We start from the raw sequence: 17341 nt of genomic DNA, 5'->3' as shown, positions 1-17341 counted from the left end.
GAGCACAAGAACGATTTGTAGTACTTGGTTTACAAGACTACAAGAAAAGATGGCTTTATATTGCTTTGAGAAGGTTTACAAGTCTTTGAAGTACAAGGAACTTGATTGCCTTCAAATGAGGCCTTACATGTCTATTTATACTTGATTTTATTTGCCTATAATATTCCTATTCTAAATACATTTATACATAATATTGTAGAACTTCTTGAAAAGATCCAGCTTTGTGGTGATTATGGGTTGATCTAGAAGTCTTCATGGCAACCCTTCTTGGTCCAACATTTCTAGACATTTACTAGGAAATGTTAGGCCTTTTTTTATTTTAGTAACTTTGCGTTTGAATTTCCAGCCGAATCTAGAGTCTTCCGCACCCTTGTAACGTATTATTATATGGACATGAGCTTCGTAGTTGTATTCGGAAAGTTCCAACATCCCTTAGCGCCTCTTGAATAGACCAGAATATTTAGGAAGAAAGGTGCAATGATTTGAATTTTAAGTGGGACGGGGCTATGGTGAGTGTTGATGCATCTAACTCAATTGTTGTGATATTGAATCAGGTCACATTGACGTAGCCACTGCACGATCGTTTTGTTACGTCACATCTCACGCACTACGATACATCAGTCGGTTCATCCACTATTCTAAACTACCCGATTTAGTGATGTTACTATCCTAAAACATGGACCTCACCATTTACCCCCCCCCCCCCCTCTCTCTCCATACAAACAACTTTTTCTATCGCTCTCCTCTTTCACACTTAAACCATCGGCAAGATGTTAACCCACACCATACATATGCCCTACCCGAACAATTGACGACGGTATGTGGTAGCGAGTAGAAGTTACCCGCTGACAAAAAAGGTGCCCCGACCCCCCTTTTAAATGCAAATTTATATTTTAAAAGTCACATTTTTTATTATAGCACAGGGTCCTAAATTATCAGGGACGACTCTGAATGAATGATTTTGTATCGTAAGGCGTAGACGACAGACTTAACAATCGTGTGAGTTTGTCATTCTATTAGGCTAGACGGTGTGGTTTAAAGTCCTATGGGCTTTATTATGCCACGTAAGCGCCACATAAGCAAGTGGCTTTATCGCTAACTTACACGGTGTGGAATAACGCCCCTTATAAAGCCCCTTTTTAACTATATTAAAAAAAAGATAAATAAAAAAATCTGATTGGTTAACATTAGGTGGGGCCCCTTGATTTCATCCTCTGGTACACGCTATTCCTTTGTCGGAAGCCAACAATAGCACCCCCTTTAACAGAGACGAGGTAGTATAACTATATAGAGGCGCTAAACTTCATGAGGTGGCGAGGGGCGCAAAGCCACACCCCGTGTCCTTAAAGAAAAAAGCTAAAAAGAGTAATGAATTTACCAACTAGTCCCATTTTATGTGTTGGATCCAATAGAATAAAGTTACGTGTCCTCCCCGTAGGTTTTATCTTCATTCGCAAGAATCATCCCCAAAATCCAATAAACAAAACCCTAATTAACAAAACTTTGGAATATACCCCACCATTTTCAATGCCACAGTATAAATACTAGACGAACTTCATCACGTCAAACCCACCACATGTTCATACTTCACAATTATATATAAAACATTCATACCCTTTCTCTCTTCAGATCCTTTCTAACCAATACAACACAACCCACTTTGAATTCTACATTAAAGCTTCAATCTTTATACATATTCTTGAATCTTGATACTGTAGTAGTAGTGGTTTAATCTTGATGGGTCCGCCTCAGTGCGTGTTGGTGACCGGTGGTGCCGGTTATATCGGCAGTCATACTGTATTGCAGCTGTTGTTGGAAGGTTACAAGACGGTGGTTGTTGATAATTTTGATAATTCATCTCAAGTTGCTATCAATCGAGTTCAGAAACTTGCTGGTGATCATGGCTCTAATCTGTCTTTTCACAAGGTTTAACCAACTCCCTTTTTTAATTTATTTCCTTTTTTTGTCCCATTTTCTGAATTTTGCAAAAAAAAAAAAAAAAGATTTCATCTTTAGTTAAGAAACTATATATTTTTGTTACCCTTTTAACTTTTTTGTATAAACTGTTTAATCTGAATTTTGCAAAAAAGATTTGATCTTTAGTTAAGAAACTGTATATTTTTGTTACCCTTTTAACTTTTTGTATAAACTGTTTAAATTTTTTTTTTTTTTAATTTTAGAGTTAAATAAAGTCCAGAAAACTTGTTAAGTTACATTAAAACAGAAGGTAGACGAGGGTTCAATGGGTTATCCACAACAATTGTTCGACCCGGGGGGAGGGGGGGGGGGGCAGGGGTTTGTGTTCGGGAGGTCGGGGTTTGCAATTCAGAAAGGATTGGCAAACAATTTTTAAAAATTGATTTTGTTTTCTGAAAATTGATTATAAATTTTGAGATTTTTTTTTTTTATTTTTGTGCAAATCTGTTTGTGGGTCTCTTCAAGTTTCAATTTTTTTTTATTTATATACATTTAAGGCTAAAAAAGTTGAGTGTTTGATACAATTTCTCTAATTGTTAGGCTAAAAACTGATTTAGCGTCTTTCTAATTGTGAGTTCTAGGTATGTTGATGGTGGTATGCACCAAACCGATAATCGGTTTAAGGTTTTATAGAGCATCTGGGATTTTTTTATTTTATTTTATTGTTTTTTTTATGCTTACATGTTGTAATCTTGAACTACTAGTGGTGTGGGTTCAAATCCTTGTAAACGCAAGGTTATCTGATATTTAGGTGTAAAAAATTGTCGTTCAAAAAAAAAAGAAAAAAGAGTTAACTTTCGGTTTGCTCCCTGTGGTTTGGTCATTTTAACGGTTTTGCTCTAGTAGAATAAAAATAGCCATTTTTCTCCCTGATCTTTCGAGTTTGTCGCCAGTTTGCTCCCTGACTCTAACTCAGTTAAAACGTTCAATTAAAAGTAGGGGTATTTCGGTAATTTACTCCCTAGCTCTAACTCAATTAAATGTTTAGTTAAAAGTCGTGGTCGGCATGTGGTAGTTGCAGGTGGTAGTGGATGGTGGTGGCCGGTAGAAAGAGTGGTTGGAAAGATGAGAGATTAGAAAAGAATTACTTATATACATGTAAATAAACAAGTTATAGGTTTATTTAGGTGAAAAGACTTACATGCCCTTGCTTTTATCTATAAAATTACCAAAATTCCCTTCTAGTTAATGGATTTTTTGGATGGAGTTAGAGGCGGGGAGCAAAATGACGATAAGTTAGAAAAATCAGGGAGGAAGAGGAAAATGACTATTTTTAAACTATTGGGGCAAAACCGTTAAAATGACCAAATCACAGGGAGCAAAATGGAAGTGAGAAAGAAATAAAACCTGTCATGTGTGTACTTTGGTTTGCTGTCACAACATGTCATGTCTGTTACTATCTTTTAGGTTGTTATAAGATCTGCAAAGAGTAAATCTTATAGGGCTTTGTTTAATTCAATTAAAAGAGTAAATTATGTTTTTGGCCCCTGTGGATATATCACTTTTACTATATTAGCCCAAAATAAGAATTTTTAACATATCTGTCCCCATAGTCTCTATAACTAACCATTTTGGCCCCTAAGTCTAGAGATCATGGGGGCCAAAATGGTTAGTTATAGAGACCATGGGGGCCAAAATGGTTAGTTATAGAGACTATGGGGGCAGATATGTTAAAAATTCTTATTTTGGGCTAATATAGTAAAAGTGATATAACCACAGGGGCCAAAAACGTAATTTACTCCAATTAAAATAACTGAAATGTCAGTAATATTGCCTTGTTGGATGAATAATTGAGTATTACATGAAATTGTTTATGTTTAATCTCGTTGCGTTCGTGTATATTTCGACGTGTAACGCTAAAGTTTCACTGTTTTTACTTCATTGCAGATGGATATCCGGAACAAACCGGCATTAGAGGAGCTTTTTGCATCCACAAAGTACGTTACTTTTTCACAAACTAATCTTACGTCATGCGCTTTTCAAAGTATTTTACGATTCGAATTAATATAATCTGGTGTGTATGTAGGTTTGATGCTGTTATACATTTTTCTGGATTAAAGGCGGTCGGTGAAAGTGTGAAGAAGCCCTTAATGTATTACGACAATAATCTCATTGGTACTTTAACTCTATTAGAAGTTATGGACGCCTACGGGTGCAAAAAGGTAACTAGTTATAGTTTATTTTTCATAAAACCGTTATTAAAAAGTCAAAACGCTAATCCGTCATGTTTAAAACGTTTTATTCAGCTTGTGTTTTCATCATCGGCAACGGTTTACGGTTGGCCAAAAGAGGTACCCTGCACCGAAGAGTTTCCGTTATCTGCAGCCAACCCATATGGACGAACCAAGGTACAAACCGGTCAACCTTGTATATGTTTGGTCAACAGTCAACACAAATTTTTTTTTTTTTTTTTTATGGACTAATAAATAGTTAATCGTTCTCTGCAGCTGATGATTGAGGAGATATGCCAGGATCTATATGCTTCGGATAATAAATGGAAAATAATATTATTGCGGTATTTTAACCCTGTTGGTGCACACCCTAGCGGTGATATCGGTGAGGACCCACGTGGGGTCCCCAACAATCTTATGCCGTTTGTCCAGCAAGTAGCCGTTGGTAGACTACCGACACTAAGAGTTTTTGGAACTGACTACTCAACGAAAGATGGAACAGGGGTATGTTTGTAACTCTTACTTGATCGAAATAATTGGATATACAGAGCCAATGATGTCTAGATCAAGTGGTGGAGGGTTTGCATTTCTCTTGAGAGATGCAGGTTCAACTCCCACTTGGTGTAGAGTGAGGCATTGGTGGGCAATGATAGGAGACCCAGGAAACCTGGGTTGGATCCTTGAGTCAAACAGGTTTTACCGGTAATTTCACTGCCGTGCCTACGGGCGGGTGGGTTACCAGGTTTTCCCCGGAATTGGTGGTGGACTCGGGTTACTCTCGGAGTCCTCCGTTTGTCCAGTGGGTGCCCCGAGAGTACTCAGGATTGATTTTGTTGGCCGTTCAAAAAAAATTGGATATACAGATCTTGTAAAATTTGTAATTGAGTAAAATGCTATTTTCGTCCCTAAGGTTTGGTCAGTTTTGCGACTTTCGTCCAAAGGTTTGTTTTCCGCATCTGGATCCAAAAGGTTTGAAATCTTGCCATTTTCATCTGGCTCGTTAAGTCCATCCATTTTTCTCCATTAAGTTAAGTGTATTTTCATCTTTTTTATTTAGTAAGAGTATTTTGAATACTTGTACATTTTGCTAAAAGTTAACAAAAAAGATGAAAATACCCCTGACTTAACGAAGAAAACGGACGGAGTTAACGAGCCGGATGAAAATGGCAAGATTTCAAACCTTTTGGATCCAGATGCGGAAAAACAAACCTTTGGACGAAAGTCGCGAAACTGTCCAAACCTTAGGGACGAAAAATGGCATTTTACTCTTTGTAATCTTATAGAAGTTTAAAGATTTTATGTATGCAACGGTAGCGAATTTGATCTTGACATTGCGTTTTACAACTTCGATTTTCAGGTACGGGATTATATCCATGTTGTAGATTTAGCAGACGGACACGCTGCTGCGTTGAGGAAACTCTCCGACCCTAAAATAGGTGTGTGTCTAATTTCGCTTGTGGAAAATTATATGAAACGGGTGAAGTTATAGATAATGAATAGATTTTATTCGTTATTTTGAACTTTTTACGGTGTTTGACCTTTGACCGACATGGTTCTATCCTTTCTAGGTTGTGAAGCGTACAACTTGGGAACCGGTAAAGGCACATCTGTTTTGGAGATGGTAGCAGCATTTGAAAAGGCATCGGGAAAGGTATTATGAGTTTGAAATGTGTTTTGGTTTTCCGATCCAAAATCAGTCGTTATACACTAGCGGTTATTTGAAATATATGAATCATGATATTCTTTCTTTCAGAAAATTCCTCTTGTAATGTCTGACCGTCGACCTGGTGATGCTGAGGTCGTATATGCATCAACGGAGAAGGCTGAACTCGAGTTGAACTGGAAGTAAGTAGTGATCTTATATTTTTAACGGGAAATAGCCGAGGTGGCAAATTGGGTGGGCCGGGGGGGGGGGGGGGGGTAGCGTTGACCCGCAAACAATTGTCTTTTTTTTTTCTTGAACTTTTGCAAATAGTTAAAAGTGTTGATCTTTATTTTTGAAGTTAAAAAGTATGGTAGAATGCTAGGTATTAAGCATTTTGAATAAATCCTAGGTGACTTTTGACCTGTTTGACCCGCTTGACCGGATGAACCCGTTTCATTTGAACCAATTTTATAAATTGTAAGGCAAAACATAGTCCAAAACTCCAAATTAATATAGTTACCCATAAATGGGTCGAAATTGCCACCTGTAAAACATGGAAAAATTACAAGTTTTGTCCTTTATCTTTATACCACTTTTCAGGCGGTGTCCTTTTTAACGAATATTGACAGGCGGTGTCCTTTACTAGGTATTTTGTTGCAAGTTTAATCCTTTACACCCAACCCAGTTAAAAAACCCTGTTAATTGTTGGGTGTAAAGGACTAAACTTGCAACAAAATACCAAGGTAAAGGACTAAACTTGCAACAAAATACCTAGTAAAGGACACCGCCTGTCAACAATTAACAGGGTTTTTTACCTGGGTTAGGTGTAAAGGACTAAACTTGCAACAAAATACCTAGGTAAAGGACCAAACTTGCAACAAAATACCTAGTAAAGGACACTGCCTGTCAACAATTAACAGGGTTTTTTAACTGGGTTAGGTGTAAAGGACTAAACTTGCAACAAAATACTTAGTAAAGGACACCACCTGTCAACATTCGTTAAAAAGGACACCGCCTGAAAAGTGGTATAAAGATAAAGGACAAAACTTGTAATTTTTCCGTAAAACATAGATATATGATTATCGATGGTTTTCACTTTTGAGATTATGCTGATCTATTGGTCCGTTGTTAATTGCAGGGCGAAATATGGAATAGATGAGATGTGTAGAGATCAGTGGAACTGGGCGAGTAAGAACCCATACGGTTATCTAACGAAAGAGGAAGCCAAACAAAAGTAAAAAGGAAAATTGGACGGTTTTCATTCATATTTTATGGCAGTATTTATTCGGTTACTATGAAGCATTAGTTCATGAATATTCTAAAATAGCATCAGGCTTAGTGTTTGGAGTGATATGTTCTTAGTTTCTTTCTTTTCTGTAATTATTAGTTGGTTTTTTTTTTTTTTTTTTTTTTTTTTTTCTACATAGATGTTAATGTAGTCGCGCTAACGCAGAAAGAACATATAGGTCGGTTTCTTGTATATCGGACGTGGTATTTGTGTAGTGATCTGTTCTTTTATTCATTATATTGAAATTTATTTAAGTAAAGATTTATGCTTTCTGCATCTATACTTTTGCTACTCTTTTGTATTATTTGTATATGTAGGTAGAGGATCCTGTATATTAATCCAGAAGTGTGAGAAGTGTATTATAACACTATATAACACCATATAAACACCGTATAACACCATATAACACTATGTAACACTATATAACATTATATAACAAATATAACACTATATTTTGTCTGATAGCATTTCTATGATAGATGTATAGTGTTATATATTGTTATAAAGTGTTATATAGTATTACATAGTGTTATATGGTGTTACATAGTGTTATACGGTGTTTATATGGTGTTATATAGTGTTATAAAGAGTGTTATAATACACTTCTCACACTTCTGGATTAATATACACTATCCCTACCCTGTATATGTATATGTAAAATTGGTTGGAATGTCAGAGATAACTTCTAGTTGCTAGTTTGATTTACGAAATCGTAGGTTAAGCCGGTTTTATTTGTTTTAAGTCATGTTTCTACTCTAATCTAGTTAAGGTTATATTGCAAATCATTGATGTTTACAAAGTGTTAATAATCTAGTTGACTTTCTATACAAACCAACTAGAAAGATACATCAACAAAAATATAAATGTAATGGTATAGAATAAATCTATGCACACGCTTTCGTTACAAATAAAAAGCGTAAAACAACAAACAGGACGATGATTGTAGATTTTTAACATGAAAAAATATTGTAAAATTTTTTTTTTAATGTAATGTATGTTACAAAAAATGAAATGATTGTGATGATTGATGAAATATTTTACCAAAATTTAACATATAATCATATTTATTATTTAACTATCAATTGATTAAATAAAATAGAGTTAACTGGCATTTTCGTTCCTGTGGTTTGGTCACTTTGGCCATTTCAGTCCATTTTTCAAAAATGTGCCATTTTCGTCCCCCACGTCCTGGAAAGGTGCCATTTCAGTCCAAAAATCATAACCCAGTTAAGTCAGTTAGTAAATAAGGACTGATTGTGTAAATTTGTAACATAAAGGACTGATTGTGTAAATTTGTAACACCACCACCACTAGCCCTGCCACCACCACCACTCCGCTGCCACCACCACCACCACCGCCACCACCGCCACACCGCCACCACAGCCACACCGCCACCACCGCCACCACAGCCACTGCCACCACCACCACCACCGCCACCACAGCCACTGCCACCACCGCCACCACCGCGACTACGGGATCTTGTGCGATTATCTTTGGCTTGTGCGATCAAGAGTTCATCATCATCGTCAATCATCACGTTGATCATCATCAACAGTTCTTCGAACCACCATTCCATACATAACCCGACCTGCTACCATGACTGAAAGAATTGAAATGGTGAAGATGGAGGTTTCAAAACGGAAGATGGAGGTGAACGGAGATGATGGTAAGATGACGGAGAAGTGAAGTTGCAAGTTTCGATGACGGAACATGAAGTTGCAGGTTCCGGAAACACTTCAGATTCATAATGGCTACCACAGCCCTGCCACCACCACTGCCATCACCACCACCACACACTCTCTGTTTCTGTCGATCTGGGTCGAATTGAACGGACATCTGAAGTTCCTTAGATCCCCACAAACATTTTACACCCCTCACAATGCTCAAACACATCGATTTTAGCCGGAACCGAACCTGCAACTTCGTCGGAATCTTCACAGTGGCCGGAATCAGTCAACACGTCGTTCCAGCCGTTAACGGTTCGTTTTTCTTGTTCCGGTTCATTCGTTTATACTTGTACAATGTTTGCACCAGGTTAATTGGAATATAACCTGATTTTGGTCGTTAATTTGAGCCATTGACTTTCCTGTTTGACCTTCTGTTGACCGATTTGGGGGAGATGACACTGTTGACATCTGTGAGAGTGGTGGTGGCAGCGGAGTGGTGGTGGTGGCAGCGTTGTGGTGGCGGTGGTGGCGGTGGCGGTGGTGGCAGCGGAGTGGTGGTGGTGGCAGGGCTGTGGTGGCGGTGGCGGTGGTGGCAGCGGAGTGGTGGTGGTGGCAGGGCTGTGGTGGTGGTGGTGGCGGTGGTGGTGGCGGTGGTGGTGGTGGCAGCGGAGTGGTGGTGGTGGCAGGGCTAGTGGTGGTGGTGTTTAATATTTACTTAAATGGTCCTTTATGTTACAAATTTACACAATCAGTCCTTATTTACTAACTGACTTAACTGGGTTATGATTTTTGGACTGTAATGGCACCTTTCCAGAACGTGGGGGACGAAAATGGCGCATTTTTGAAAAATGGACTGAAATGGCCAAAGTGACCAAACCACAGGGACGAAAATGGCAGTTAACTCAATAAAATAAACAGTTGACTTCCATTTTGCTCCCTGTGATTTGGTAATTTTAGGGGTTTTGCCCCAATAGTTTAAAAATAGTCATTTTTCTCCCTGATTTTTCTAACTTATCGTCATTTTGCTCCCCACCTCTAACTCCATCCAAACAATCCATTAACTAGAAGGGTATTTTGGTACTTTTATAGATAAAAGCAAGGGCATGTAAGTCTTTTCACCTAAATAAACCCATAACTTGTTTATTTACATGTATATAAGTAATTCTTTTCTGATCCCCCATCTTTCCAACGACTCTTTCTACCGGCCACCACCATCCACAACCATCCACCACCACCTGCGACTACCACCTGCCGACCACGACTACCGCGACTTTTAACTAAACGTTTTAATTGAGTTAGAGCCAGGGAGTAACTACCGAAATACCCCTACTTTTAATTGAACGTTTTACCTGAGTTAGAGCCAGGGAGCAAACTGGCGACAAACTCGAAAGATCAGGGAGGAAAATGGTTATTTTTAAACTATTGGAGCAAAACCGTTAAAATGACCAAACCACAGGAAGCAAAACGAAAGTTAACTCTAAAATAAAAATCATTATACCAGACAAGCTTGTTAATTGTATAATGTTCAATTTAAGTTGCAATTCTTAAGTATGATTTCATTAGATTTAAATTCTAATTGATTAAAATAGTTTAGGAGGTGCTCAATTTAGAAGTTGTTATTAAATTTCATTTGTCCCATAAAATTAAAATACAGACAAATCCCATAAAATTCCAACTTGACCTGAATCCTATATTTAACAAAGAAGGAAAAAAAGAATCTTTAAATGTATGAAAACAATGAAAATTGGGGTCCATAAGAAGAAGTCTTTTTAGTTTTTTGTGCTTCAAATACACCTATAAATAAGAATAAATTAGAAGCCTCCTCCAATTGAACACAAACTCCTGGAATTTTTTTTTTTTTTTTTTTTTGTAAGTTTTAATGGAGAATTTGATCAGTTTAGTGAACAAAATACAGAGAGCATGCACAGCATTGGGTGATCATGGTGAAGCAACTTCATTGCCTACTCTTTGGGACTCTTTACCCTCCATTGCTGTTGTTGGTGGTCAGGTTATTCCATCATTCTTATATTTTTATTTTTTTTATTTTTATTTTTATTATTATTTTTTTGTTAATTTCATCAAATATCCAATTTCCCATCTTTGATTTTGCTCCTTGATGCATAATATACATTAAAGATTGTTGCTTTATGTATAAATAAATAAATGCATGCATCTATCTCAGTAGAATCACCTTTCAAAAAAAAAAAAAACTCATGTATTTGAATGATATTTGTTTGTATTTTTATATCTTTGATTATGAAACTAGATATTAATCTTTTGAGTTTACACTCCGTTTGCGGTATGCACATATAATGTATATATGTGTGGGCCATCGGGGGGGGGGGGGGGGCAAAAGTGAAAGTGCACTAATTTTAACGTTATTTTACTAATTTCGTGAAAATAACGTAAAAAGCCGAGGACGGTTAATCATGCATCATGTGGTGGTGTTGAGAGCTGAAAGAGAAAAGGGTACATGCACTAATCGGTCTTTGTCCCGATTGCTGAGTGTTATGTGCCTTATGTCCAAGGCTTGATGCAAAACTAATATCGAGCCGGGGGTCTCACTGGAAGCAGCCTCTCTATTCCTACGGGGTAGAGGTAAGGCTGTCTACATCTTACCCTCCTCAGACCCTACCTTAGCTTTGCTATTGATGGGATTTACAGAGTATGATGATGATGATATTAATCTTTTGAGTTAAGTTTGAATGATAATTAAACACCCATCTTTCATTTTTTTTTTAAAGTTTATGTTTAGCAAGTGGAATTTGCTTCTTTATATGATAAATTGCAGTATTATCCATTAAAGATTCTTTAAATTTTATAAATAGTTAATATTGACTTAATTTGTTGTTTAATATTGTTAGAGTTCAGGGAAATCTTCGGTTTTGGAAAGCGTTGTTGGCAAAGACTTCTTGCCAAGAGGATCAGGTTTGTCCATATGTCATATTATCTTTATTTATTTGATCAAAATCTTGAAGATTAAATGTATAATATCACATACAGGAACAAATTATACTGTGTTTTTTATGATTTTTCAACTTTGTTATATGCAGGAATCGTTACTCGACGTCCACTTGTTTTGCAGCTTCATAAGATAGACAACGGCAAAGAATACGCAGAATTCCTGCACCTTCCGTCACAAAAGTTTTATGATTTCGGTATAAGCTTACTTCATAACTCATAAACAAGTGGCATTATCTTCTTACTTGTATGTTCAATAAAGTGGCGGAGCCAGAACGATTTAGTTAGGGGGTCATCGTAAGCTTATATTCTATACTGGTTCAAATTAGGGGGTCCATCTCTAAGTTCGTTCTTCAAAAACTCAAAATTTATAAATAAAAATTCAAAAAGTTCCGGTAACCGGAGGGTCAACGGACCCTCTTGACCCCCCTCTGGTTCCGCCCATGATGTTCATCATTTGTATGGTTCATCGCTTTGTTAGAGAAGTAGTGATATAACTTTGGCGATTTTAAAAATGTGCAGTTGCTGTGAGAAAAGAGATTTCAGATGAGACCGATCGCGAAACGGGCCAAACCAAACAAATTTCAAGTGTACCGATCCATCTTAGTATCTATTCTCCAAATGGTAAATTTTGAAAAAAAAAAAAAAAAACATTCGACATTGTTGCAACGTATATTTACATAACATAGGCCTATACATAATTTAGAAAGAATTTTGATGAATTCCTTTGTCTTGACAGTGGTCAACTTGACTTTGGTTGACCTTCCCGGCCTTACAAAAGTCGCAGTTGGTAAGTACATATAAAAAAAAAAAAAAAAATTCAAGTGACATGAAATAAAATATTAAGCTAAGTTTAACTGAAAATCTTGAATGAATATAGATGGTCAGTCTGAAGGGATTGTGCAAGATATTGAGAATATGGTCCGCGCTTACATTCAAAAGGTGGATTATAAATTCAGTTGCGAAAACAATGAGTATATAATCGTTGGTTTCATTCGTTTAATGAGATTTTCTCGATGCAGCCGAACTGTATTATCTTGGTAATATCACCTGCTAATCAATATCTTGCTACATCAGATGCGATTAAAATGTCGCGTGAGGTGGACCCCACAGGTACCCAAATGCATTTCGGTTTTGTGCAAATTCTCAAACATAGTTAAATTATTATAAGAGTGAATTTCAAGGATTGTCATTTATCTTTATACCCATTTTCATGCGCTGTCCTTTATGTTTAAAATTGACGAGTTTTGTCCTTTATGTTTTCATATGATACACGTTTTGTCCTTTAGGCCTAATCCAGTTAGTTTTTTCAGTTAAATTATGTCATATGCTTTGCACATGAGGGCATTTTTGTTAATTCAAAGTTAAGTTCAACGGTAGATTTACAGCTCAAAGCTTCTGCAACCTTTGAATTGACAAAAATGCCCTCATGTGCAAAGCACATGACCAAATTTAACTGAAAAAACTAACTGGGTTAGGCCTAGAGGACAAAACGTGTATGATATGAAAATATAAAGGACAAAACTCGTCAATATTAAACATAAAGGACAACGCTTGAAAATGGGTATAAAGATAAAGGACAATCCTTGAAATTCACTCTTATTTATTAGAGTGAATTGCAAGTTTTGTCCTTTATCTTTAGGCCATTTTGCAAGTTTTGTCCTTTATGTTTAAATTTGACGAGTTTTGTCCTTTATGTTTAAAAATCAAGCACGTTTTACCCTTTGGGCCTTAAAAATCAAGCACGTTTTGTCCTTTATGTTTAAAAATCAAGCACGTTTTGTCCTTTATGTTTAAAAAATCAAGCACGTTTTGTCCTTAAAAATCAAGCACGTTTTGCCCCAAAGGGTAAAACGTGTTTGATTTTCAAACATAAAGGACAAAACTCGTCAAATTTAAACATAAAGGACAAAACTTGCAAAATGGCCTAAAGATAAAGGACAAAACTTGCAATTCACTCTATTTATTATAAAATTTATATTTATGAGCTTGAAGTGCCTCTTTAGGTGAAAGAACTATTGGAGTGTTGACCAAGATTGACTTGATGGATAAGGGTACCGATGCAGTTGACGTAAGTTAATCGGCTCAAATAATATGTAAACTATTCTAGAACGATGGTACGATACTTTAAGGGTGTTTGATTTTCATACAAATTCATATCTTCTTGAGTTTTAGATTTTAGAAGGAAAATCTTATCGGCTAAAGTTCCCATGGGTCGGGATTGTTAACCGTTCACAACAAGATATTAATAAAAGGGTCGATATGGCTTCGGCTAGACGTAAAGAAAGAGAATACTTTTCTACCAGCAGAGAATACAAGCATCTGGCTTCAAGAATGGGTTCTGAATATCTTGCAAAAACGCTCTCAAAGGTTAAAGAATCTAGAAATATTAAAAAAAACGTTCTTCAAATGAATCTTTTATCTGATATACAGTGGCGAAGCTTGACGTTTTCGATCGGGGGGGGGGGGGGTCGAAAACGTATATACCCAAAAAATTCTATAGAACCGGGGGGTCGAAAACGTATATACCCAAAAATATCTATACAAAAACTACATATATAACACTACTGAGCTAAAAGTTCGGGGTCCCCCCCCCCCCCGGCCCCTTCAAAGTTGCGCCAATGCTGATATATGACTTAATTTGCTATCTCAGCATTTGGAAGGCGTGATTAAATCCCGTATTCCGGGTATTCAATCGTTAATCAACAAAACTTTAGCGGATCTCGAAGCGGAATTGAGTCATCTTGGAAAGCCTATATCTACCGATGCCGGTGTAAGTTTTCTGTCACATTTATTGTAGAGTGAATTTCAAGGATTGTCCTTTATCGTTATACCCATTTTCAGGCGCTGTCCTTTATGTTCAAAATTAACGAGTTTTGTCCTTTATGTTTTCATATCATACACGTTTTGTCCTTTAGGCCTAACGCAGTTAGTTTTTTCAGTTAAATTTGGTCATGTGCTTTGCACATGAGGACATTTTTGTCAATTCAAAGGTTGCAGAAGCTTTGAGCTGTAAATCTGCCGTTGAACTTACCTTTGAATTGACAAAAATGCTCTCATTTGCAAAGCTCATGACCAAATTTAACCGAAAAAACTAACTGGGTTAGGTCTAAAGGACAAAACGTGTATGATATGAAAACATAAAGGACAAAACTCGTCAATTTTGAACATAAAGGACAGCGCCTGAAAATTGGTATAAAGATAAAGGAGAATCCTTGAAATTCACTCTTTATTGTATAAAATAAAATGTTCATAAAATGTTGGTCTTGATGGTTTAGTACAAAAACGCAGGGAAAGTTACTTGTGATAATGGATATATGTCGGGCTTTTGATCAAATATACAAAGAACATCTAGACGGGACGTAAGTACAAGATCCTTAACCATCTAGACGGTCCATTTTGCTACATCTAAATCTAATGGTTCTCATTTTGTATAGGCGATCCGGAGGAGATAAAATATACCATGTTTTTGAAAGCCAGCTTCCCTCCGCTCTAAAAAAATTACAGTTTGACAAGCAATTATCGATGGAGAATATCAAGAAACTGATCACTCAAGCTGACGGATATCAACCGCATCTTATAGCTCCTGAACAAGGATATCGTCACATTATTGAATCTTCATTGGTTACCATCAAAGCTCCCGCTGAGGCCTCTGTGAATGCGGTAATTCAAAAAACAAGTAGTTTATGTTGAAGTAGCATGATGGGCTGGTTGAGTAACGGGTCAAAACTAGTCTACATTGAAACGGGCCATTTTTGTATCACTCGAAACATTGGCGAAGCTTGCCCCCCCCCCCCCCCAAATTTTCCGAAACCGGGGGGGCGGAAACGTATATACCTAAAAAATTTCTATACGAAAGTACTATTCATAACACTACGCATCGAAAAGTTCGGGGGGTCGGGCGCCCCCTCGGAACATAACTAAGCTGCACTACTGACTCGAAATGGGCCAGGCTGCGTTGGGTTAGGTTGTGCAGACCGACCATAATTTTATTTTATCAACCCGTTAAACTGAAACAAAAAATTACGAAAAGAAGTTTTGGCGTGACCCGTTTGAGATAAACACAACCCGATTTTTTTTTTAACTTTTTTCGGTTACTGGTTTTGGAAAAGAAGTTAACTTTTCAAGATTTTAGGTTGATATCATCTTAAAGGAGCTGGTTCGAAAAGCCATTAGCGAGACAATGGTGCGTTTTTTTTTTTTAGAATTTTCTTGTTTTTTCTAAGAAAAAAATTATCTTTTTTTTTATATAAAAAGATTGTTTGGTCAGGAGCTGAAACAGTTCCCGAGTTTAAGAAAAGAAGTGGAACGGGCTGCAAACAAGTCGCTTGAAAGAATGAAAAACGAAAGTAGAAAGGCCACACTAATGCTTGTCGATATGGAATGTTGCTATTTAACCGTTGACTTTTTCCGGACCCTTCCTCAAGAAGTCGAGAAAGGCGGTAACCCAACACAATCCATTTTTGACAGATATAACGAGACGTACCTTCGACGAATTGGTGAGCGACTGAATACATTGTTACTTCCATGTTGTGAGTCCTAACGCTAAGAATATGAAAACAGGAACGACAGTACTGCAGTATGTGAATATGGTTCTTTCGGGCCTAGTGAACTCTATTCCTAAATCGGTGGTTCACTGTCAAGTGCGCGAAGCTAAACGCAGCTTACTTGATCATTTCTTTGCCGAGTTGGGTCGAAAAAAAGTAAGTCACTAATTATCTATTGTTTAACTTGACCATTTTTCGCCGAGTTGACTTGAAACATTTTTTTTTAATTTTTTTTTAACCATTGGGTGTCAGCCCAATGGCCACCGGCACCCAAGTTAAACCGGTTTGAGACCTAAAGTGCTCGGGTTCGAATCCTGCTTGCAGGCTCTTCGCTCCCCTCGAAACGGCTGGGTGTTCACCGCCACGCAGCGTTGCCGGGTCGCTAGCTTGGGGAGGGGGATCCCTCCCGCGGTCAGGGGTACCGTGCAATTACCCCTTTTTTTTAACATTTTTTTAAACAAAAACTATTTTCTTATAAACAGTTTTCGAAGGTAATGTTTTAATTTTATTTGCAGCCAAGTCAGTTATCGAAGCTGTTGGATGAAGATCCCGCGATCATGGAGAGGCGTTCGTCGTTGGCTAAAAGATTAGAGTTATATAAAAGTGCACAAATGGAGATTAATGGAGTTTCATGGTGATAAATTGAATAGGCAATGAAAACTTGTTATTTGTGTCTCAAGCTCTTTGGAATTATTAATGTTTGTTAATTGTATGATTTTAGTACACTAAACCAGTTGCGATTGCGCGAAGTGCAAAGTAAATTGGTTTTTATTTATAATAGATAATAAGGGTGGAGATATAATAGGAAGTTTATTTCGCTAGGAAGGATAGGAAGTAATCATAACCGTCCAATTGCACAATATACGGTCAAGATCAAAATCAAATTAAAAACTGTCATTTAAACACGCTCTCCGGAGTTTCAGGGGTATTATCGTCAAATTTCAAAATAACCGCCGTTGATTATACACAGAAACGCTTCGAAACAAAGTGCATTACGTTTTACACTTCCATTGAACGATCAAACACATACAGAAATTTGAGAAAATCATACTCCATTGAAGTTCATGGCGTCGTCGAGAGATAAT

General features: G+C 37.1%; 2 protein-coding genes across 2 annotated transcripts; both read left to right on the top strand.

Moving 5' to 3' along the window:
- The first annotated feature begins 1469 nt into the window (after positions 1-1469).
- On the top strand, positions 1470-7318 carry LOC110921030 (UDP-glucose 4-epimerase GEPI48). The gene is made up of 9 exons (XM_022165295.2): positions 1470-1926; positions 3865-3914; positions 4004-4139; positions 4224-4325; positions 4425-4652; positions 5506-5584; positions 5717-5799; positions 5902-5993; positions 6932-7318. Exons 1-9 carry the CDS (start codon positions 1738-1740, stop codon positions 7029-7031), a joined length of 1059 nt encoding a protein of 352 aa, XP_022020987.1. The 5' UTR covers positions 1470-1737; the 3' UTR covers positions 7032-7318.
- A 3309-nt stretch (positions 7319-10627) lies between these two features.
- On the top strand, positions 10628-17031 carry LOC110925530 (dynamin-related protein 5A-like). Its single transcript, XM_035986609.1, has 16 exons — positions 10628-10756; positions 11613-11676; positions 11802-11906; positions 12232-12333; positions 12449-12499; positions 12590-12651; positions 12732-12822; positions 13716-13780; positions 13885-14079; positions 14363-14482; positions 15001-15071; positions 15147-15372; positions 15845-15895; positions 15980-16208; positions 16273-16412; positions 16772-17031. Exons 1-16 carry the CDS (start codon positions 10628-10630, stop codon positions 16892-16894), a joined length of 1824 nt encoding a protein of 607 aa, XP_035842502.1. The 3' UTR covers positions 16895-17031.
- Positions 17032-17341: the final 310 nt, after the last annotated feature.

Source organism: Helianthus annuus, chromosome 17 (assembly GCF_002127325.2).
Source record: "Helianthus annuus cultivar XRQ/B chromosome 17, HanXRQr2.0-SUNRISE, whole genome shotgun sequence".
In the NCBI taxonomy this organism is placed as follows: domain Eukaryota; kingdom Viridiplantae; phylum Streptophyta; class Magnoliopsida; order Asterales; family Asteraceae; genus Helianthus; species Helianthus annuus.
The sequence above is the reverse complement of the archived record's forward strand: the minus strand, read 5'-3'. Positions and strand labels throughout refer to the sequence as shown.

Bases quoted from the DNA above. Each gene is read 5' to 3' on its own strand.
- LOC110921030 (XM_022165295.2), top strand. From the start codon at position 1,738: ATGGGTCCGCCTCAGTGCGTGTTGGTGACCGGTGGTGCCGGTTATATC. The intron at 1,927-3,864 runs GTTTAACCAACT...ACTTCATTGCAG, and splicing joins CTAATCTGTCTTTTCACAAG to ATGGATATCCGGAACAAACC. The intron at 3,915-4,003 runs GTACGTTACTTT...GTGTGTATGTAG, and splicing joins GAGCTTTTTGCATCCACAAA to GTTTGATGCTGTTATACATT.
- LOC110925530 (XM_035986609.1), top strand. From the start codon at position 10,628: ATGGAGAATTTGATCAGTTTAGTGAACAAAATACAGAGAGCATGCACA. The intron at 11,677-11,801 runs GTTTGTCCATAT...TGTTATATGCAG, and splicing joins CTTCTTGCCAAGAGGATCAG to GAATCGTTACTCGACGTCCA. The intron at 12,823-13,715 runs GTACCCAAATGC...GTGCCTCTTTAG, and splicing joins GCGTGAGGTGGACCCCACAG to GTGAAAGAACTATTGGAGTG.